General features: G+C 40.9%; 1 protein-coding gene across 1 annotated transcript; it reads left to right on the top strand.

The window, feature by feature from the left end:
• The first annotated feature begins 8265 nt into the window (after positions 1 to 8265).
• LOC128634177 (NLR family CARD domain-containing protein 3) lies at positions 8266 to 18975 on the top strand. Its single transcript, XM_053684425.1, has 6 exons — positions 8266 to 10019; positions 11855 to 12028; positions 12751 to 12927; positions 13042 to 14933; positions 17623 to 17722; positions 17839 to 18975. Exons 1-4 carry the CDS (start codon positions 8602 to 8604, stop codon positions 13076 to 13078), a joined length of 1806 nt encoding a protein of 601 aa, XP_053540400.1. The 5' UTR covers positions 8266 to 8601; the 3' UTR covers positions 13079 to 14933; positions 17623 to 17722; positions 17839 to 18975.
• Positions 18976 to 25104: the final 6129 nt, after the last annotated feature.

Here is a 25104-nt window from a genome sequence, read left to right as displayed (position 1 = left end):
TTCGGACGACTTACTTTACGTCAAAGCATTTTCCTAGGATAGAAAATTTGTTTTGCACAAGCGTGTTTGATGAATGCCAAGGTGCTTTCTTGCTCATCTGAATAGAGTTCTCTCTGCATTACGACACAGTTTCATAACAGGCTTCAAGTTGCGCAGGTGAAACCCCAGTGTAGTTCAAGTCCAGTGCCCTTTTCTCTCTGCAGTCGGGAAGATAGTGCACACGAGTTAGTTGACACAGACCGCTGACATGCCTTGAGCAGGCTTCAAGTTGCGTAGGGGAGACCCCAGTGCATTCCAAGTCCAGTGCCATGTTCTCTTGGCCATCAGAGGAAGGGGGCATGAGACAAGATTTAAGTGCATTTCCTTGGTTCATTTATGTTCTGATGGTTTATGTTTTGATCGTTTCAATGTGCCAACCTTCTTTACCAGCCGTAACCGCGATGGAGAATGAGACAAGGCTTAAGAGTGACTCCAAGGCTCATTTACGTTTTGATCGCGCATGGTCTCAACATTCCAAAGTGTCATGGGTCTTTTCAAATGGCTTCATGTTTCAATTATAAGGAAGCATTTGTTCAAATAAAAATGTTTTCAGTCCTTTAAGGATCATTGTAACTGATGATGTTATTATTATTCATAATAATAATAATAATAATAATAATAATAACGCTGATGTGGTGTCCTGTACTCTGATTTCTGTGTGTGAGAGAAACACACTCACATTTCTGTTACATGGGAAACTTTAGCTGTATTATGGCTGTGTGTGTGTGTGTGTGTGTGTGTGTGATCAGTGTTCTGATATATCATCATTTCTCCCCCAGGTTGAGGGTGTTTTCTCACAGAGGAAAGCTGTAGAGTTCTGTCCTCAGTTCTCAGATCAAACTCCTCCAGACTGAGAGAACTGGACCTGAGTGACAATAACCTGCAGGATTCAGGAGTGAAGCTGCTCTCTGCTGGACTGGAGAATCCACACTGTACACTGGAGACACTGAGGTACACACACACACACACACAGACACACACACACACACACACACACACACACTGTACACTGGAGATACTGAGGTACACACAGACACACACACACACACACACACTCACAAACACACATCCAGTTTCCATCTGTGGTGATTGTAATTGTAGTGATGTACAGTGCATCCAGAAAGTATTCACAGCGCTTCACTTTCTCCACATTTTGTTATGTTACAGTCTTATTCCAAAATGGATTAAATTCATTATTTTCCTCAAAATTCTACTAACAATACCCCATAATGACAACGTGAAAGAAGTTTGTTTGAAATCTTTTCAAATTTATTTAAAAATAAAAAACAAAAAAAGCACATGTACATAAGTATTCACACCCTTTGCCATGACACTCAAAATTGAGCTCAGGTGCATCCTGGTTCCACTGATCATCCTTCAGATGTTTCTACAACGTGATGGGAGTCCACCTGTGGTAAATTCAGTTGATTGGACATGATTTGGAAAGGCACACACCTGTCTATATAAGGTTGCACAGTTAACACTGCATGTCAGAGCACAAACCAAGCCATGAAGTCCAAGGAACTGACTGTAGACCTCCGAGACAGGATTGTATCGAGGCACAGATCTGGGGAAGGGTACAGAAACATTTCTGCAGCATTGAAGGTCCCAATGAGCACAGTGGCCTCCATCATCCGTAAATGGAGGAAGTCTGGAACCAGCAGGACTCATCCTAGAGCTGGCCGCCCGGCCAAACTGAGCGGTCGGGGGAGAAGGGCCTTAGTCTGGGAGGTGACCAGAAACCCGATGGTCACTCTGACAGAGCTCCAGCGTGTCTCTGTGGAGAGAGGAGAACCTTCCAGAAGAACAACCATCTCTGCAGCACTCCACCAATCAGGCCTGTATGGTAGAGTGGCCACACGGAACCCACTCCTCAGTAAAAGGCACATGACAGATCACCTGGAGTTTGCCAAAAGGCACCTGAAGGACTCTCAGACCATGATGAAACAAAGATTGAACTCTTTGGCCTGAATGGCAAGCATCATGTCTGGAGGAAACCAGGCACCAGTCATCACCTGGCCAATACCATCCCTACAGAGAAGCATGGTGGTGGCAGCATCATGCTGTGGGGATGTTTTTCAGCGGCAGGAAGTGGGAGACTAGTCAGGATCGAGGGAAAGATGAATGCAGCAATGTACAGAGACATTCAATTCATGATGCATGTATTTTTCCCACTACCGGTCTATAGTAGGCAAATATGCAGTTTGGGACACAGCCGAACGCTCTTGTTCGCCGTAAAGCGTAAAACTGCCGTGTGTGATCGTGTCCTGTCGCAAAATGTGGTGAAAACTCACACGACGTTCATAATGTGATTAAGGTGTTTACATGCGTGTAATACACGTCCATAATACGATTAAAACAGGAGTACTCCACCTGTCTTAATTCGATTAGATCTTAATTAGATTATGACCATAATTAGATTAAGGTAAAAAATTGCTGTTTACATGGTAGTTTCTTAATCAAATTATGGTCTTAATTAGATTAAGAGTGGATTATTGTTGTCCATGTAAACGCAGTCATTGTCTCAAAGCAGCTTTACAGAAATATCAACACGGTATACAGATATTAAAGGTGTGAATTTATCCCAACTGAGCAAGACACTGAGTGGCGACGGTGGCAAGGAAAAACTCCCTAAGATGTTTTAAGAGGAAGAAACCTTGAGAGGAACCCGACTCAGAAGGGAACCCATCCTCATCTGGGTAACAACAGTTAGTGTGAAAAAGTTCATTATGGATTCATATGAAGTCTGTATGGCGTTAGGAGCAGCCGTAGTCCCAGCAGTCTGGAATTAAAGAAGATTTGAGCTCCATCCAGAGGCAGAAAGGATCAGGATCTCTAGTATCTCCATAAATTCGTGTGGGGCTCGGTGAAAGGAGAGAGGAGAGAAAAGATCATTATGACTGCGAAGTAGTAGAACAGAATCTAGTCAGGGTAGGCTTGAGTAAACAAATACGTTTTAAGCTTAGACTTAAACACTGAGACTGTGTCTGAGTCCAGAACACTAATAGGAAGACTGTTCCATAACTGTGGGGCTCTATAAGAGAAAGCTCTTCCCCCTGCTGTAGCCTTCACTATTCGAGGTACCGTCAGATAGCCTGCATCTTTTGATCTAAGTAGGCGTGGCGGATTATATAAAACCAAAAGGTCGCTTAGATATTGTGGCGCGAGACCATTTAGTGCTTTATAGGTTAATAAGAGTATTTTATAATAGTCCAGAATGCAGCTGCTAGAGTCCTAACTAGAACCAGAAGATACGACACATCACCCCGATCTTATCCACACTGCATTGTCTCCCAGTGAAATCTCACACTGATTATAAAATACTGTTATTAACCTGTAAAGCACTGAACGGTCTCGCGCCATGCAACTTTGATCAAAAGATGCAGACTCTCTGATGAAACGTTGAATAGTGTTTTTGTAAAATGATGTTGAAACACACACACACACAGAGATATTTAAAATAACAGAGAATGCCACACAAGTTATTATAATTTATGAATGTACAGTCAAAGATTGAACATTTACATTTAGACAGCTTTACCATAAACTGGCAGTTGATTTGTGTAAGTGTGTGAGGAATAGTCTGTAATATATCACACAGACGTGTGTGTGTGTGTGTGTGTGTGTGTGTGTGTGTGTGTGTGTGTGTGTGTGTGTGTGTGTGTGTATAAAGGCATTAAATAAATGTTATGGGTTTTTATTACACCGTACCATGTACATCAATGTGTATATATAAACTACATGTGTGTTGGGGGGGGGGTAGTATGGGGTGTTGGGGGGGGGGGGGGGTAGTGTGGGGGGGGTAGTATGGGGTGTAGGTGGGGGGGTGTAGTATGGGGGGTGTAGTATGGGGTGTAGGTGGGGGGGGGTCTAGTGTGGGGGGTGGGTCTAGTATGGGGTGTAGGTGGGGGGGGGTGTAGTATGCTAGAGTACGAGGCGTATGAGTTCCACTCTCCTCTGTGAAATCCACCTTCATCTTCTGTTTCTCCATCACTGCCTCCAGCTCTATTGCCTTTCTGACATCCTGAGAAAAAACACTCATCATTTATACACATCATTAGCATGTGTCTGTGTGTGTGTGTGTGTGTGTGTGTGTGTGTGTGTGTGTGTGTGTGTGTGCGCGTGTGCGTTTACCTCCAGCAGTGCCTTCTGTACGGCAACTTGGCTGTACACCCTCGCTCCTTCTTCAGGAATGACAGCGCGAAGTTCCTCTTTATTCAGAGAGAATAGCTGAGCTCCTGTTAACACACAAAGACACATCTGTATACCGTGTTGATATTTCTGTAAAGCTGCTTTGAGACAATGTCTATTGTAAAAAGTGCTATACAAATAAAATTGAATTGAATAATGGCGCACTACACGGCCGGCTCTAACAGTGCTGGTGCCATATCTGTCCGGCTCTCGAAAGTATTTTCGCCCCATTCCTGTTTTGCCATGGCGAGCACCATCCACATTTTCTTCAGGAAATGTACCGGTCTAGTTATTATTATAATTAATGGTGCTTGAAAAGCACTACTGTTGTTCTTCGGCCAACTTAGTATTATTATTATTATTATTATTATTATTATTATTATTATTATTATTATTATTATAATTAATGGTGCTTGAAAAGCACTACTGTTGTTCTTCGGCCAACTTAGTATTATTATTATTATTATTATTATTATTATTATAATAATTAATGGTCCTTGAAAAGCACTATTATTGTTATTTGGCAAACTTATTATAATCATTCTTCTTCTTCCAGTTTTTTTTTCGGTGCGAAAGTCCCGCACCGTTTGTCGGAGATCGACGGTTGAGGTGTCGAATCGATCGGTTTATTGAGGAGAGGTGTGCTATGTATTACGGAAGTGATCGGAATGTCGGCATTCCCGGTACGGAAGCGCAAAGTCGGAAAATTTCCCATTGAGTTGCGAAAGAATTGGCGCTCTACACCACCAGCTCTTAAAGAATTGCCTCCATACACGCCCGGCTCTAAAAAGTATTGGCGCCCAATCTGGCCGACTCTCAAAAGTACTGGCACCCCGCATGGCTGGCTCTCCAAAGTATTTCCGCCCTACACGGCCAGCTCTAAAAAGTATAGCTGCACTACACGGCCAGCTCTCAGAAGTATTGGCACCCTGTGACTCCAGCTCTCAAAAGAATTGGCGTCCAGCTCTCAAAATTACGGCACCCTACGCCGTCAGCTGTCAAAATTATTGGCACCCCACTCTTCTGGCTGTCAAAAATATTGGCACGCTACGCTTTCGGCTATCGAAAGTATTGGCGCCTGATCTGAATTTTGCCATGTCAAGCAGCACACATTTTCTTCAGGAAATGTACTGGTCTAGTTTATTATTATTATTATTATTATTATTATTGTTGTGTGTGTGTGTGTGTGTGTGTGTGTGTATCTGTCTTATTATTTCTGTGTCTGTGTTATTATTTCAGACATCAGATGTTTCTCATCTATATTAAATGTTTTCTACACATTTGATCATTTTAGAAAATGTCTGAAGGATTTTTACACGCACCCCTGCTCTCATCAGACAGAACCTCGATTGGGAAACACTGGGTTAGTTACTCGTCTGACCAATGTGTTTAACTTACTCTCCATCATCACTTTTATTCTGAGTAACATTCATTATTCACACAGAAACTACTTACACACCAATCCTCACTAATATCAGGATACTCGCTCTCATTAAGGGAAAACCAGAAAAATACATTTCTGCAGATATTTAAGGAAACTTACTCAGCGTATGAGTTCTGCTTTTTATCTAATGATCTGCTGAGTGTTTCTAGCTCCTGTTATTTTATTTTAGTTTATATATTTGTATAGAGCTCTGATAGTTGTTCGTGCACAGCTGAATGAAGTCACGAGATAATAAATGAAGGTAATGAAATGATAATGTGTGTGATGTAGATTTTACCAGACTGTTAATTCTGTTCTCTGTATTTGCAGCGTTTTCAGGCTTATACTTTCAGTATTTACAGGCCTTTGCTCGATGGATCAGAAAGCTGTCTGATAACAAACCATATCTCTGTGTGTGTGTGTTTTATTACCCTACCTCACTGCCCCTCCCCCTCTGCAGAATAAACAGGTAGACAGTGAAAGTGAAAGTCAGTCTCCATTTTGTGTGGAGGGGAAAATACACCATTTCAGGAGTAAAAACACAGTGAGTATCTACATCTAAAGCTATAATATATAAACACACTGAATGTGCACTAGATGCAGAAGAGTTTTGTGGGTTTGTACTGAAGTTTGAATGTACACAGGTTGTGTTATGACTTGATACAGAGACTATTTCCTGTAAGTGAACTCTGTGCTGAAACAGGGTTTGATTTAACACACCGATGTTGGAGTGAAGTAAACGTGTGTCCTGCTGTAATCTGGAGAAGGAGACATGACCTCCAACATGAGTGTGTCTGGAGAACAGGACTTAAAGAGAGACGAGAGGTGAGTTACTTTTCCATTCACCAGCAATAAACACACACCGTCTCATGGAACAGATCTGTATCTCTAAACACTCACTAGTGTACAGAGGAACTAGACTTTGGTTTAAGGTGTTTAATAGCAGTGAATATATCACTGATCTGATCTAAGAACAGTTTAGAGAAATCATTCACTGGAAGAAGAGTAAAAAGGACTGTGTAATGTGGAGGAGAAGAGCAGCGTAGCTTTGAGTCAGTGAACTCTACAGGCTTTAAGACCCAGCTGAGTCAGTTATCTGTGACTGGGACTCCTGACATCAGTGTAATTCCTGAGGTATGAGGCGTGTCTCCTGTTTGAATAAGTGTGCAGACTGGAGCTGAATTAAAAAGATGGAATTATTGGTGTTTAATGATGAACACATTGTGTAACAGTGCTGAGACAGCAGAGTATTAATTATTGCTGATATTTCTGTTTAATTCTAGAATGATGGAGGGAAAGAGATCAGACTCACCAGAACCCAGCTGTGTGTCCATGAAGAGTGACCGGTCAATGGAGCGTCCACTCGAGTTCAGAGACGGAGCCAGTTCTCCTGATGTGAGGTCAGTACAGTGAGGTGTTTTACAGCAGTGTTCCACCTGATCAAACTCACTGGTCTCATTCTGAAGCCCTTCCTGATCTTTATCAGGTGTTGAAGCAGTAAAACACTAAACTGTGCAGTGCTGCAGCTCTCGGACTGGCAGTGAGGAAAACTGCTTTAAGAGTTCAGTTCAGCCTGCAGTCCCTGAGCTGGAGGGTCTGTGGTGCTACACAACAACATTTACACCTGGGACATTAATGACTAGATCACTATTTTATTCATAAACATGTTAGTGTCAGTGAGAAATCCTGAAATCAGTGTATTGTGTTAAGAGGATAGTGTTAAATATCTGTCTCTGTATGTATTAGTGTGTGTTGTGCAGCTATGAATACATATAGTCTATATCACATCATGTGTTTTATTTCTTCACAGAGCACAACAGAAGAAATCAAACCTCAGCAGAAATCAGCTGGACTCCATATTCAAGGTGTGTGTCTTTTTAATGTGTGTAACTTGTGTGTGAGCAGGTTGCAGGTTTTTTTATTTAAGATCATGACAATTTACAGATTTATTGATGTGCAGCAGCGTTATGGGTAATCGGGCAGAATTTCAGCTGTAACTGTGGGAATAGAAAGAGACTTTTATTCTTTTCATAAAATAAAAGCATCTCTCAGTGTGTAACATTATAATATTTAGATGTGTTCCTGTGTGTTTCTAACCAGGAGCTGGAACACAAAGTCATCACTCTGATAAAGAATGAGCTGAAGAGGTTTAGGAAGCTCCTGAGTGCAGATTACCCAGCATGCACTGAGAGGGAGGTGCAGGATGAGGAGGATCTGCACAGTGTCAGAGACGGAGCGCTGAAGATCACACTGCACGTCCTGAAGAACATGAACCACACAGATCTCACTAACACACTGCACAACAGTAAGAGCTCTGAGTCATGACTTTATTCCATCAGGTTCACTTTAGAGAGAGGAAATAGTTTTAGATAGGAACGCTTTTAGTTTGAAGTTCGAGTTTAGTATCATGTACATCTGCTGCTTTTCTGTTCTGTTCGTGGTCCAGCTTGTGGTGACTCTGTACAATGGTCCTGTTCCTTCAGGAGTATTTACTACATGAATCAGGAATGAACAGCAGCATTAGAATTTGACATTTAATCCTGTGTTCAGTGATTTTACATTAAAACATCTTATTACTTTGTTTATTAGAACTCGCCTCTGTGTAACAGACAAATCTGAAATCCAGCCTGAGAGAGAAGTTTAAAAGAATTAATGAAGGAATCTCACAGCATGGAAGTTCAGCACTTCTGAATGAGATCTACACAGAGCTCTACATCACAGAGGGTTGGAGTGGAGACGTCAATAATGAACATGAGGTGAGACAGATTGAGACAGCGTCCAGGAGACCAGCAACACAGGAGACACCCATCAAATGTAATGATCTCTTTAAAGACGAGTTCATCAGAAGAGTGCTGACTAAAGGAGTTGCTGGAATTGGAAAAACAGTCTCTGTGCAGAAGTTCATTCTGGACTGGACTGAAGGAAAAGCAAATCAGGATGTCACCTTCATGTTTCCACTTCCCTTTAGAGAGCTGAATCTGATGAAGCAGAGACATCTCAGTCTGATGGATCTTCTTCATCACTTTTTCCCTGAAATAAGAAAACTAGAAGTAATAGACTGTGACTCCTACAAAGTGGTGTTGATCTTTGATGGTCTGGATGAGTGTCGACTTCCTCTAAATTTCCAGAAGAATGAGAGACTGTGTGATGTGACAGAGTCAGCCTCAGTGGATGTGCTGCTGACGAACCTCATCAAGGGGAATCTGCTTCCCTCTGCTCTCCTCTGGATCACCTCTCGACCAGGAGCAGCCAATCAGATCCCTCCTGAGTGTGTAGACCAGGTAACAGAGGTACGAGGGTTCAGTGATCCTCAGAAAGAGGAGTACTTCAGGAAGAGGATCAGTGATCGGAGCCTGGCCAATAAAATCATCAGACACGTGAAGTCTTCAAGAAGCCTCTACATCATGTGCCACATCCCAGTCTTCTGCTGGATCTCAGCCACTGTTCTAGAGAGAATGTTGGGTGAAGCAGAGAGTGGAGAGATCCCCAAGACTCTGACTCAAATGTTCACACACTTCCTGATCTTTCAGATCAAACACAAGGACCAAAAGTACCATCAGAAATGTGACCCTGATCCTCAGCAGACCAGAGAGAGTATCCTGGCACTGGGAAAACTGGCTTTCCAACAGCTGGAGAAAGGAAACCTGATCTTCTATGAGGAAGACCTGAGAGAGTGTGGCATTGATGTGAGAGAAGTGTCGGTGTACTCAGGAGTGTGTACCCAAATCTTCAGAGAGGAGTTTGGGCTTCACCTGGGGAAGGTGTTCAGCTTTGTACATCTGAGTGTTCAGGAGTTTCTGGCTGCTTTATATGCATTTTTCTGCTTTATTTTTAGAAAGACAAATGTGTTAGTGGAGCAAAGCACTGGACGTTCTAATTTCTTCAGAAAGTCAGACATGTCTGATCTCCTCAGGACTGCAGTGAACAAGGCCTTACAGAGTGAGAATGGACACCTGGACCTGTTCCTCCGCTTCCTTCTGGGTCTCTCACTGGAGTCCAATCAGACTCTCTTACGAGGTTTAATGCCCCAGACAGGAAGCAGCTCTCACAGCAAACAGGAAACAGTCAAGTACATCAAGAAGAAGATCAGGGAGAATCCATCTCCAGAGAAATCCATCAATCTGTTCCACTGTCTGAATGAACTGAATGATCATTCTCTAGTGCAGGAAGTACAGTCTTACCTGAACAGAGGAGGTGACAGTCGTCTCAGTGGAACCAGACTCTCTCCTGCTCAGTGGTCAGCTCTGGTGTTTGTGTTACTGAACTCAGATCAGGAGCTGGATGTGTTTAATTTGAGTAAATATGACCCATCAGAGGAATGTCTTCTGAAGCTGCTGCCAGTGGTCAAAGCCTCCAGAAGAGCTGAGTGAGTATTTTTATTTATAAATGTATCACTGCATGGTTTATTATTTTAATGTAACACTGAACTGCACTGTTTGGATTAATGCTGGTTAATAATTACTCTAATCATCTTTAAACAAACCTCTGGTACTGTTCCAGAAGAGTTTCACTTTTTACACCAACACGTTACGTCTGCACTGAGGGCGGGGCCATGTGGACAAAACCTCCTATCACCATTTATTACCTTTTCTCTAAAACTGATGAAGAAATGATCTCTACAGAATAACTGCATGTATTCATCACTGCTTTCTGATCATTTTGTGATCTAAACACCAGTGAAAGGCACTTTTTCTTTTCTCCTTTCATTTGAAAGTGACATTGAACAGAACTTCACAAACGAGAAGAAGAGAAACAGAACACTGTCACCATGGGAACAATATGAATACAACATGTGACATTGGTGATATAGAGGATTTAGGAAAATATCTATCAATAGACATGACTGATTATTCTATTTTCTGGTCCTATGATGTGTATCAGCGTATCACACCGCCCAATCTGCACTGAGGGACACGTGAGAGTGTCGTGGAAAACAATCTTTCCAACCTAAAATAAACACTTCAGAGACAGAGGGTTTGTAGATGCCAAAGGTCATCAAACTTTATTGAAACAACAAAGTGAGACAGTCTGCAGAAAGTCTGAATTATACACACCTACACATGTCTTTATATACTTTTCTGAAGCAGTAAAATTATCCCTAGGGGGGCATTAACCTCTTCTTTCTAAAAACAAACCAATCTCCATCGCCTTCATGAATTACTCATATCTATATGATACCTTACATTTGTGGTGCATGTGTTGTCAGTTGGATTTTCTTAAAGGTTTCATCAGGACAGGATTTTTACCCCGTCCCAGATTTCCCCCTTATACCTTAATGACCTTCTGGCTTTAGTCCCAGCCTGGTACACTTCATCCTGGAAGTCTGATCTGTTATTGTGACACTGGTATTGAAGCTTAAAGGGCTTTGATTGGAAACACAGTTCTGGTGAATGTCTCATTGCTCATTTATTGCCAGAGTAAAGCTGCTTTAGACAAAACACACGGTTCTTCTAACTCCGTTTACACAGGACATACAGAGATGCAGAAAAACACCTGATGTTCAGTAACACATAGACGTCTTCTAGCTCACTACACACTTACAATAGAACTTGATTAAAACTCTTCTGTGCTTTTTCACTTTCACACCGACCTTGTTTGGTTTGGACCGATCAGACTTTCTCTTTAGATTGGATCTGGTGTGGGATTAGTTTACAGGATGAAAGAGGATTGTCCTCGAGGACGGATTTCCAGTTAGCAAAAACATCATAATAATCCCTCTGTGCAGATCAAGGGATGCGTCCTGTTTATAACTTTAATCCCCAACAAAAAATGTGGGAATATTTACCATAAACAAACAAACAAATAAATAATGCATGCACTGTGAGACGGATTTCCAGTTAGCAAATTAACTCGTCAACTTACTCCACACAAACACACACACACACACTCTGTCTCTCTGTCTCTCTCTCACACACACACTCTCACACACTAACACACACACACAGACTTTTTTTTACATGTACTTCCATTAAAAATGGTTTCCATTATTCAAACAAAAACCCTTCTGATTTTATTTCAATAATAATAATAATAATAATAATAATAATAATAATAATAATAATGCTGATGTGGTGTCCTGTCCTCTGATTTGTGTGTGTGAGAGAAACACACTCCCATTTCTGTTACATGGTAAAGAGTAAGTGTATTATGGCTGTGTGTGTGTGTGATCAGTGTTCTGATATTTCATCATTTCTCTTCCAGGCTGTGGAGGTGTGATCTGACAGAGGAAAGCTGTAGAGTTCTGTCCTCAGTTCTCAGATCAAACTCCTCCAGACTGAGAGAACTGAACCTGAGTCACAATAACCTGCAGGATTCAGGAGTGAAGCTGCTCTCTGCTGGACTGGAGAATCCACACTGTACAGTGGAGATACTGAGGTACACACACACACACACACACACACACACACACACACACACACACACACACACACACACACACACACACACTGTACACTGGAGATACTGAGGTACACACACACACACACACACACACACACACACACTGTACACTGGAGATACTGAGGTACACACACACACACACACACACACACACACACACACACACTGTACACTGGAGATACTGAGGTACACACACACACACACACACACACACACACACACTGTACACTGGAGATACTGAGGTACACACACACACACACACACACACACACACTGTACACTGGAGATACTGAGGTACACACACACACTCACACACACACACACACACACACACACACACACACACACTGTACACTGGAGATACTGAGGTACACACACACACACACACACACACGCATACACACTGTACACTGGAGATACTGAGGTACACACACACCCACACACACACACACACACACACACACACTGTACACTGGAGATACTGAGGTACACACACTCACTCACTCACTCACTCACTCACTCACTCACACACACACACAGTTTCCCTCTGTGGTGATTGTAATTGTAGTGATGTGATATTGTCATTGTTGTGTGTGTGAGAAGAGAGTAAATGTTGTGTATATAAAGATTTTGTGTAGTTGATGTTTTCAGAGCTAAAACTGAGTGTGTTAAGTGTGAGGAGGTTTTCTTTCTTGCAGGATGTGTTACTGCAGGATTACAGATGAAGGTTGTGCTGCTCTGGCTTCTGCTCTGAGGTCAAACTCCTCATCACACCTGAGAGAACTGGATCTGAACGGTAATAATCCAGGAGAATCAGCAGTGAAGCTGCTCTCTGATCTACTGAAGGATCCACACTGTAACCTGGAGACACTACAGTGAGTTACTGACTTACTGTCTCTTTACTCTACTGTATCATGCTGAATAATGTGTGTGTGTGTGTGTGTGTGTGTGTGTGTGTTTACACTGATGTTCTTCTCTGTCGTTTACAGCATTAACTATAATACACTCACCAGGACTGGCGTATGACAGGAGTCTCACCTCAAACCTCTTCTCCAGGATAAAGCAGTCTTGGTGAAGAGTTAGAACCCGTCCCACATTTCCAGCAGTTTGGGAGCTGAATCATTAAACTTAAAGGGGCAGAGCAGAAACAAAGTCAAGAACAGGCAGAAGGTCGTACACAGGAGAAATCAACACACGTAACCAAATATCTGCTGTACAAAGCAACAGCACCGATCTGCCCCGGGGATGGAGACTGACGAGGCTTAAGTACACGTCCGGAAATGTACAGCCAACTTATCCCAAAGCACGAGGCGGGAGCAGGCGAGTACGAGATGTGATCGTCCAATGGCAAGCCGGAACATGACGCATTGCAGTGGACTGGGCTTAAAAGAGGAGGAGACAAGACACCCATCCCTCCCCCGACATAGACACACGAATGGAACATAGTACAAACAGAAATACAACTGAGGACGTAACAATGGCCAAGTATCAAATAAAATGTAAACTTGCATTGATGAAGGTAATGTTGTTAGTAATTGTTTATAAATTACCATGGTAACACGGAGCTTCAAGGTATAAAAATATGGAGTTTGTCATCAATCAAACAGTAACCAGTTTTAATACCTAAAAAAGTTTACGTAGCAAAATTTAGCAAAGCGCTTTACAGTAAATTAAAATGTAAGATTAAACTAATGAAATGTTGTGCAGCACATGCTTATGTTAATGTTTGTTACATTATATAATCATATAAATAAATAAGTACTCCCGAAGTCACCAGAATTGAAAGCTTTGGTGCTGTTAAACATTTAGAGATTGATGTTGTGGTGACTCAGTAGTTCACTCAGTATATCTGGGTAAGACACAGTGAACGACACACTGCTGGCATTCATGAAGAAGTCATAAACTCCACTGGAATAATAAATAGGATCTAATAAAACCATGAGTGGAAATCATTGGTGTAAGTTTGTTAGGATAGACTTCCTCCAACCTGGAACTATATCCTCCAGTCCACGCGGTGGCGGTAACGCGCCTAACAGCTGCGTCTCCGACCAGTAGAAATCACAGAAGAAGAAAAAGCTGCAGCGGGTATCTCCTGAGCAGTTGAGTTATTACACCGAACTAATCATCTCCAGATTAAATTATTTCTGACAGTTTTACAGTTAGATTTGATCCAGTTTAAACGTAAAAGCTTGTTATTTTGTCTGTGTTTGAGGAATTAAAACTCCGTTCTGTTTTAAAACCCGAGGTGTTAAACGGAAGCTGTGTGGCCGAATCCCAAATCGATGTCATTTCCGGTTTAAGTGCACTACATTAGGGATGAAATAATGACGGTCTACACCCTATGTAGTGCACTATTTAACTCATGAGGAGAGATTTGTTATTCTGTTTTAGCGGCACTATTTAAGTATAACCTTACTTTATCCTAAAATCCGTTGTTTTCTCCCTGCTTATAGCAACTAAAATAAACAACAGTGAGTGTAAAAGTGGCTTAGTCATTTAGCAGCTAAAATAACTTTATATTTCTGTAATGTTTTTAATGTATAAACTGCTCAACTGAGGTAAAGTTGGGTTTATATTGGACATTCACTGCAAATTCGAGCTTCTCTCTCCTATTTCTCAAGAAATAGACAGAAAGTAAACTGAAGAAAGTCAGTGTCATTGCTCCTCTTCCACCTACCTGCTCAAGTGACGAGAGGTTAGGCTATGTCACGTTGTCATAAAGTGGTGTCGGTACGGTTGTATCGGGGTAGTTTTACAAGCACGAGTACATGAACACAGTATCGGGCCGACACCTGAGTACTGGTATCGGCATCGGTGCATCCCTAACACACAGTTAAATTGGAGCAGTGATCCATAAGATCTTTGATGACGTCATGTACAGGTCAGAGGTGTAGAACTCACTTTCTTTCTCTCCCTTGATAATCATTGTTTTAATGTAACAGTGAATACATTACATTTATCTCTGTAATCTTCTTCCCTATTTGTGGATATTCTCGAGTGAAATAGTCAAGGCCTCCTACAGAACATATTAAGCTACACAGGAGCAGTGATGAGAATAAACATGACTTTTGGTGCTCATGATTAAATATGGCAGTTTTATTATGAACCCACTACATTAGAGAAGGAAATACTGGATGTGAAGTGTAGTAGTGCTAGTGTGTGTGAATAGACTGTCAGTTTAGATACTGACCCTGAATACTACTAACATGCAGTGCTTTCTTGGGGTAGTGATGAAGTTGGAGTTGAACCGGTAAGAAAGATATTAGAGAGAGGCTTCTTTACACTCCTGAGGATGTTCAATTAGAACCTGCACCAAACTCCCCTGATTCAAGTCATCAGCTAATTAAGCGGCCTGCACGAGCTGAGGTGGGTGCTTTAGAGCAGATAAAACACCAAATGTGTTAGATAAGAGTTCAGAGCCTGTGTTCTAGACACAGGATTTAGAGTGGAGACTTGGGTCCTGAGCTTTGGAGTTATTCTGATTATAGGTTTCAGTGAGGAAGTGACTGAAGTTAAGGAGAGGAACTGAGAATAAAGTTATAGTCTTTCTGAGTAAACAGAGAATAAGGCTATATTATTGTTATGGGGAAAAAATAAGCTCGTAGCAGTGTTGATGAAATACATGTACATGTCTGTTTTAGGCCCACTGCTCTTTACTTTATATATGCTACCCCTTGGTCAAATTATTCGTAAACATGGAATTAGCTTCCACTGTTATGCTGATGATACACAGCTGTATGTTTCAGCGAAGCCAGAGGACAGACAGCAGCTTAGTAACGTTGAGGATTGTGTAAAGGACATTAGATGTTGGATGTTAATTAACTTCCTTCTACTTAATTCTGATAAAACAAATACTTTTATTAGGCCCACGTGTAGCTAGAAGTATTCTTTCTGATCACATGGTTACTCTGGATGGTCTTTCTGTTTCATCATGTACAGCAGTTAAAGACCTTGCAGTGATTATTGACTCCAGCCTATCATTTGATGCTCATGTAGATAATATTACTAGGATAGCCTTCTTTCATCTCAGAAACATTTCTAAAATAAGAAACATATTGTCACTACATGATGCGGAAATACTAGTTCATGCATTTGTCACCTCTAGATTAGATTACTGTAATGCCTTACTGTCTGGATGTTCCAGTAGGAATATAAATAAGCTCCAGTTAGTCCAGAATGCAGCTGCTAGAGTCCTAACTAGAACTACAAGATACGACCATATCACACCGATATTATCAATACTGCATTGGCTCCCAGTGAAATCTCACACTGATTTATAAAATACTTTTATTGAAATATAAAGCACTAAATGGTCTCGTGCCACAATATCTAATGGACCTTTTGGTTTTCTATGATCCGCCACGCCTACTTAGATCAAAAGATGCAGGCTATCTGACGGTACCTCGAATAGTGAAGGCTACAGCAGGGGGAAGAGCTTTCTCTTATAGAACCCCACAGTTATGGAACAGTCTTCCTATTAGTGTTCGGGACTCAGACACAGTCTCAGTGTTTAAGTCCAAGCTTAAAACGTATTTTGTTTACTCAAGCCTACCCTGACTAGATTCTGTTCTACTAATTCGCAGTCATAATTATCTTTTTTCTCCCTCTCTCCTTTCGCCGAGCCCCCCACGAATTTATGGAGATACTAGAGATCCAGATCCTTTCTGCCTCTGGATGGAGCTCAAATCTTCTTTAATTCCAGACTGCTGGGACTACGGCTGCTCCTAACGCCATACAGACTTCATATAAATCCATAATGAACTTTTTCACACTATCTGTTGTTACCCAGATGAGGATGGGTTCCCTTCTGAGTCGGGTTCCTCTCAAGGTTTCTTCCTCTTAAAACATCTTAGGGAGTTTTTCCTTGCCACCGTCGCCACTCAGTGGCTTGCTCAGTTGGGATAAATTCGCACCTTTAATATCTGTATACCATGTTGATATTTCTGTAAAGCTGCTTTGAGACAATGTCTATTGTAAAAAGCGCTACACAAATAAATTGAAATAAAAAGTCAAAAACTGCTAGAAAAAAACTCAGAACATTTGCTTAGCCTAATACTTTTTTTTTCCATCTACACATAATTATTATTGTAGCAGCTGCTTTTGCAATAAAAAGGCTTAAAGTCGAGGGTCCCTGTATCTATGGAGAAAGAGGAGCAGTGCACCATTGACATCATGCACAGAGGTAGCATGAAGGTGTGACTGTGTTTTTAGAAATTATTTCCTAATCTTATGCTAATATGAATACTACAATAATAATAATAATAATAATAATAATAATAATAATAATAATAAGAAGAAGAAGAAGAAGAAGAAGAAGAAAGGGTGATTAATAAAATAAAATAAATAAAATAGCAGCGCTGCGTGGTGTTCTGGATGGATCTTGACTGCCATCGTGTGTTCATGTTTAGGAAGTGCACCTTCCCCCAAACGTTGTTTAAAGCCGCAGATTATAAATCTATATTCCTGCTGAGTGTGTGTTTATGACCTGGATGTTGAGTTGCTTTTAAACTTTCTACATAAGCAGCATTTCTGGCCTCTGTGAGCCCCAGGTGATGATCTTTTATTTTCAGATTCTTACTGAGGTGCTGTTTTCCACATGCAGTGCTTGGCTGTGTTGGAGGCCACCAAGAAAGACTTCCTGGCTGTCATGTGGAAGCTAAGTGGGCTGGGGTATGTTGTCCTCCATCAGCTGACCTAGCCAGAATGCTTGTCATGTTTTTATGTATTGATTTAATTTCTGTTAGACAGCCTCATGATTTACCAAACATGTTTTTTCTTTTTTTTAGGTCAAAAGGGTTTCTGGCCATGGTGCTTGTGCTGCAGTGATCTTGTTCTCCATCACACTCCAACACAGGTAGCCATCTTCACCCTCTCCCAAGAGGTGATGGTACGACTCTGAATAAACACTCTATTATTATAAATAAAGTGTGACTGTGTCTTGTAGTCCACCCACCAACCTTTTTCTGTTCAGTGGTTTGACTTGTGCTACACAGAGGTGAGTCCAGTTATGCTGCAAGAAGTGTAAGTATGATGGGGTTGACGAGTGGGAGGAGAGGTTCTTCCTGTGCAAGGTGCTGCTCTCTCTTCTTTCAGCATAGCTCCTGGTCTCAGAACAGGTTTAGTTCATCGTTGCTGGTGTTGTGTAGAGGATGTTATATTGTGAAAGTCACAACTATCCCCGCTCAAGGTCTTGTGAAATATTTGACCTTATTTGTGACTATATTCACCGTGATGCTTTCAGCGGTTACTACATTAGTGTCCTTAATTTTTTACTATTTAAAGATTGTTTAAAAGTTTATTACAGGCTCAATGAATATTCTTCTCCTTCACTAGAAGATAAAGGCCCGGTTTCACAGACAGGGTTTACATTAAGCCAGGATTAGATCTTCAATAAATTAGGACATTTCAGTAGCTTTTATAAACGTGTCTTTAGAAAAAAATATTTCTGGTGCACATCCTGAGATAAAACAATGGCACTGACGTGTTTTAAGATCCGTCCGTGCAAGTAGCTTTCAGTTAAAACAGCTCAAACATACATTTTAGTCTGGGACTAGGCTTAGGCCTTGTCTGTGAAACCAGGGGGAAAAAGAAGGGTGTGCTTTATTATGCTCTCTGCAGAATATGACAGAAGAAATGTGACTCACACCTGTAACTATAAAAAGCAGGTAGAACTGCAGTTAGCATGAAACCTCAAATGTGTAGCTGGGCTGGAAATTTATTTTTGTATGCATGTATAATATTTTTTCTCTTACAGATGGACCAGCAAACAGATTTAAAGGCTGTTGTGAATGATGGGTTACAGAAATGTCTTCCTGTGTTTATTATTATTTGAAGTTATATATTCTGATTTGTAAGCAAGATTATGAAGTCTCCTTTTGCTAATCATTTTACAGCATTATTAAAAAGTCCATGTACACAATGTTTATCCCGAGTGCCTTTTTGATGTATTTTATTATCCTGCACAAAGCAAAAACACAATTTGTGTGTAGATGCCCCTCGTAAATATTAACATAGTAAGAGCAAATGGACAAGTGAAACTAATCAATATAAAATCTCTAAAGAAGGGCATGATGGTACTGATTTTCTTTTTACACACATGGTATGCACGTACTTGGAGTAAATTTTAATGAACAGAATATGGGTTCTATTCAGTACTTGACAAATGATTCAGTGCGGATCAAATGTGAACAAATGAGCCATGAATGTATCTGTGTTCTATATAATATCATTTTTAAGTGGATTTTTACATGACCTTAAAACCCCAGCCAGGCTGCATTACAGGGTCTATTTAAACTTCACATCACTGTCCCATCTAGTGCCTATTAATGCTGTTCAACCCTGATGGTTTCACCTGGAATATCCTGTGTTCATTCATTCCGTACAAAGTCAAATATCACAAATAAATTCAGTTGTCGTCTCTTAAGTATTTAAGTATTATGGTTTATATGGTCGAGAGAATAAAGAAAAATCTCAAACATTTAGCAACGTTTTGAATGAAAAGTTTAAGGTTGTGAATTACACATCTAAAATTACTCCTTTTTTATCTCCCAAAACCATGTGGAATAATGTTATGATACCTGACAAGACCAAAATTTAACTTTTTAGCTATAACCAAAAAACATGTTTGGCAAAAAAAAACAACAATGCAACACCAAAAGAGCACCATCCCCACAGGGAAGCATTGAGCTTTGGAGTGTTTTTTCTTCAGCTGGACCTGGGCTTTAATCAGGATGGAGGGAATAATGAATAACTCCAAATATCAGTCAATTTTGGTACAAAACATTAAGGCTTCTGCTACAACACTTAAGATGAAGAGGAATTTCACCTTTCAGCATGTTAACGACCAAGCAAACCTCCAGATCAACAAACGAATGACTTCACCAAAACAAGTTCAAGCTTTTGGAATGGCCCAGTCAGAGTCCAGACCTAAATCCAATCATAAATCTGTGGGGTTTCCCGGAGAGGGCTGTGCACAGGAGATGTCCAGCCAATCTGACGGAGTTAGAATGCTTTTGCAAGGAAGAATGGCAAAATATTGCTAAATCAAGACGCTCCAAACTGATCTACTCTTATCCAAAAAGATGAAATGCTGTGATAAAATTTAAATGTGTTTAAGGGTGTGCACACTTATGCAATCAGGTTATTGTAAATAATTTATCTATTTTACATTGTACATTATTTATTTATTATAAAATGATTCTTATTGTTTTTCACTTTAAGTAATCAATCTCAGTCGACATTATTCCCCTGTTTCTTAAGATGTTTCATAAAAACACAATTTAATGCACATAAATCCCATCAATTTATTGTGTAGTCATAGTTTTGAGATGTTTTATGCAACCCTTCAGGCATCCATTATATCCTTCACTTCACTTTATTTAACTTTCTCCCTGCTGTCTGGAATTACTGAAGACTATTTGGTCATTTGTGACATATAGGAAAATGATTCGATTATAAACATCTATGCATGACTTGAACTTTATGCTCATTTCGTTATGGTAGTCCATCTTATGTATACATGATGAATACCTGTGATGTATTAGTCTTGGGAACATTATAACCATATGGAGAGAAAAACAACTAGCCAAAGTACATATACATAATATTTACATTTAATAGGATGTCACATGAGCAATGTTATTTCTATCGAGCAGTTCTACTGCATGGTTTTAGTAGCAAAAGTTTTGACTTTCAGTTAAATAATACTGCTAGTATATAATAGAATATGGAATATGAGACTATATGCTGATTGTTATGATAGGTCAGTCTGCTCAGTGTAATAGTATAACACACCTGATATGGAGATAAATGCTCTGCTAAATACTTCACTGGACAGATACTTAAACCCAGAGTTTACACTTTTGAGGTTTTTTGTTTGTGTGTAAGTGATTTTCAGTCAAGTCTAAAATTCACAAGTGCTCTGTCTTCTTTAATACACTTCACACAACACTTTAGCTTGTTTGCAAGTACTAATATTCAAACAGGTTCTTTTTTTTTTTTTTTTTTTTTTTTAGAGCAGGACACATAGATCCACCCATTTTTCCTACACAGAGTCAAGACTCACAGGGGACTCAGGGCACAAGGTGGGGGGACACCCAGGACAGGGTGCCAACCCATTGCAGGGCACAATTGCACACATTTTTTAGAGATACCAATCGGCCTACAACGCATGTCTTTGGACTGTGGGAGGAAACCAGAGTACCCGGATGAAACCCCCTGAAGCACGATGAGAACTACGATGCAGGGCAGAGGCAGGAATTGAACCTCCAAAACTGGAGGTGCAAGGCAAACATGATAACGTACGTGCAGCAATTGCCTTGGGCCCCGAGCTAGCAAGGGCCCCCAAAACGCTGCATAAACTTATAGTTAAGAAAGTTTTATTGTAGACTTGTAGACTTCACACCCGATTGTAGGTGGGTAGATGAACGCGTTTGGCCTTATTTATTCACTAAGCTGCTAGCTTGTTAGCTCTGCGGCTGTTTTAGTATAAAGTACTAACTTTAGTTAACTCGGTGGGAGTTTATTTAGCGCCGGATAAACGGTGAACTAGTTAGTTTAGTAAATCTGACGCTTCTCGGGAACTTGTAGTTTATCCGCCTCGCTGTCTGGGTGACGCAGAGAGCAACTGTTTACCGAGTGACTTTATTTTCAGTGCTTTTTGAACTGTCTCTCAGCCCTAAGTAGTTCCGCGGTATTTGTGTGGAATTGGGATGAACGTCTAGTTAAAGGGTTGATGTCTCGCTGACGCAGTGATTTGTTCTTTAGGAGTGTTTTTCTCTTGAGCAGCTCTCTGTGTGGAGACTTGAGGTAGTTCTGTAGTCACAGGTGCACAAATCAGTCACACAGCTCAAGCTCCACCTGCGCCTCTCGCAGGGAAACGGTTTCTGTGCACTGGCTCCGTCCCAAATCACCTTGTATGGAACCTCTATCTCTAGTGCACTAGGTGCGGTAGAGACTCCATTCGTTCAGACCGTGTGTAGTGTACCTAGATACGCAGTCGTGCAGGATTTGGGCACAGGCCACGCTAATGAAACATCATCCTTTTCAAGTCAAGTTGCTATTGTTAAACACTTCACTAAAACCTGTATGGAAACGTTGCTGTTCAGTTGTTCTATAAGCGCAATTTCAACCAAATACAGTGGAGTGTAAAAGTTTGTACCCCCTTTTGGTTTCTTTTGGACGGAAGGGTGTTAAATGTCCTAAACACTACAAAATTTGACTGCAAGTAGAAGTTAATTTTATTATCAGACTCAGATATCCATGTTAATATTTTCAATACTGATCATTAGTGTTAAATGACTTGATGATTTTGTGGTCAGTAAACCGTTTTTGCATTGATTTTGATGTATGTTTTGGATCACTGTCCTGCTGGAAGATCCAACCACGGCACATTTTAATCTTTCTGGCAGAGGCAGTCAGGTTTTTATTTAATATCCATGCATCCTAACAATATGTCCAGGTCCTCTGGCAGAAAAACATTCCCAAAACATTAAAGATCCACCACCATATTTAACCGTGGGAATGAGGTACTTTTCCATATGGCTACCTATCTGTGTGCTTCAAAACCACCTCTGGTGTTTATTACCAAAAAGCTCTATTTTGGTTTCATCTGACCATAGAACCCGATCCCATTTGAAGTTCCAGTAGTGTCTGGCCAACTGAAGACACCTGAGTGTGTTTTTGGATGAGAGTAGAGGCTTTTTTCTTGAAACCCTTCCAACAACTTGTGGTGATGTAGGTGACTTCATATTGTAGTTTTGGAGACTTTCTGACGCCAAGACACAACTAACTCCTGCAATTCTCCAGCTGTGATCCTTGGAGATGTTTTGTCCACTCGAACCGTCCTCTTCAGTGTGTTGAGACGATATAGACACGCGTCCAATTCCAGGTTGATTCATAACATTTCCAGTAGACTGGAACTTCTTAATTATTGTCCTGATGGTGGAAATGAGCATTTTCGATGCTTGTGCTATTTTCTTATAGACACTTCCCATTTTGTGAAGCTCAACAACCTTTTGCTGCACATCACAGCTACAGTGGTGCTTGAAAGTTTGAACCCTTTAGCGTTTTCTATATTTCTACATAAATAACAAGATTTTCAGACAAGTCCTAAAACTACTCAAAGAGAACCCATTTAAACAAACGTGACACATGTTATACTTGGTCATTTATTTATTGCAGAAAATAATCCAATATTACATATCTGGGAGTGGCAAAAGTATGTGAACCTTTTGCCTTCAGTATCTGATCTGACCCCCTTGTGCAGCAATAACTGCAACTAATTATTTCCAGTAACTGTTTATTAGTCCTGCACATGGGTCAGTTTTGGCCATTCAAACCAATAACTTTATTGTTCTTTAACCATTATTTCTTTTGGGCCATTGTCTTATTGCATGCCCCACTTTCTCTTGAGATTCAGTTCAGTTCCTGGGTTCATTCTTGCCCTGCGTTTGGGGAACTCACCACTACACTAATTATAATCTTTCAGATAGCTTGGAGATTTAGTACGTGTAGACCTTCTCAACTCGGGGTTTTCCATCCCAAGGAAAGTTTCTGATGCAGCCACTTCAGAAGTTCCTCCCAGTTTTTGTTTGTGACTTTCCTCAGAGAATGAAGAACCTGAGTCTTTTGTAGAATGCGCTGGAATGGCAACATCTGGCCGTGAAGTGTCTTACAACACTGGTGCTACGGATGTTGCATTGTGCCCATCTCTCACCTGATCAATATGTCAGTGCACTACTTGCCCACTTCCCAATGCTACTGTGCACCATACAGGACCAGTCTTTTTCTGAACTGTTCCTGGAATAAAAGTAGGTCCAGAGCTGAAGTTCCTAGTATACACTGGGTCACCCACCACGAGATATCTTTCCTTTGCATGTTGGTCATGGTACCATTTTTCTCAATTATTTGTATTTCAATGAGACCCTGTGTAGACCAGTTTCCTTCCACACAGCTGATTAGCGGCTGATTTGCCAGTGGTCGACTGTGGCGTCGTTCGGTGACTGAACAGCACTCTGGCTAGCTTTTTCAATGGACTCTCCAGCACTCTTTTCATCAGGGTTTTGAATGTTTGAACGGCCCTTTCAGCCAGACCACTGGAAGATGCATGGTAGGGTGCTGTGCTTGTGTTTAATTCCGTTTCTTTCCATAAACTCTTGGAATTCAGCACTGGTAAAAAACAAAAAAACTGCTATGGTCTGACATCACTACTTCTGGTATCCTGTGTTGGCTAAAGGTTTGTCTTAAGCACTGAATGGTAACTGTGGATGTAGACTTGATTAACAGATAAGCCTCTATCCATTTTGAGAATGCTTCTACCACGATCAAGAACATTCTACCCATCCACGGTGCACCGTAATCAATGTGAATCCTTCTCCATGGCTGCTCTGGTAACTCTCACGCATGCAGTGGCGCGTTTGCCGGAGCGTTTCTGTTTTCCTGACAGACTGCACACGATTTGACCAATGCTTCCACCTCTGCATCCAAGTGTGGCAACCACATATAGCTACGCACTAGGCCTTTCATCCTGGTAATTCCCAGATGGGTTTCATGTAGATGTCTTAGAAGAGCCGCACGCCGCGGAGGTGGAACCACTACGTGAGTCCCCCTTAAAACTAAGCTTCCCTGTATGCAGAGTTCATCCTATTTCCTTACATATTAGGGATGTCATGATACCAAAAATCTAGTCGTTGGTAACGATACCACCAAAAGTACACATGCTCAGTACCATGGTGTGATTTTTATTTTTTTTTTAAAAACCCAGAGAATTAAAAAAAAAAAAAAAACTAAAATTAAAAACTCCTGGAGGGCATCCTCCTCTGGCTGATACTGGGAGAGAGAGAGAGAGAGAGAGAGAGAGAGAGAGAGAGATTGAGATTGAGATTTTAGTTCAAACACTGTCTGACCATGACTAATAAGTGCTAAGGTGCACTCCTGAATGCACACACACCCCTTATACTCTGAATGCAGGCATTAGTTTAAATTCACTGATACGGTGTCAGGATAAAAAGATTTATTAAAAGCATGAACATGTGAATAATTATTAGTGACAT

Source organism: Ictalurus punctatus, chromosome 12 (genome assembly GCF_001660625.3).
Source record: "Ictalurus punctatus breed USDA103 chromosome 12, Coco_2.0, whole genome shotgun sequence".
NCBI lineage: Eukaryota > Metazoa > Chordata > Actinopteri > Siluriformes > Ictaluridae > Ictalurus > Ictalurus punctatus.
The sequence above is the reverse complement of the archived record's forward strand: the minus strand, read 5'-3'. Positions and strand labels throughout refer to the sequence as shown.

Coding starts and splice junctions, on each gene's coding strand:
- LOC128634177 (XM_053684425.1), top strand. CDS start 8,602: ATGTTTCCACTTCCCTTTAGAGAGCTGAATCTGATGAAGCAGAGACAT. Junction 10,020..11,854: donor AAAGCCTCCAGAAGAGCTGA/GTGAGTATTTTT, acceptor TTTCTCTTCCAG/GCTGTGGAGGTGTGATCTGA. Junction 12,029..12,750: donor TGTACAGTGGAGATACTGAG/GTACACACACAC, acceptor TCTTTCTTGCAG/GATGTGTTACTGCAGGATTA.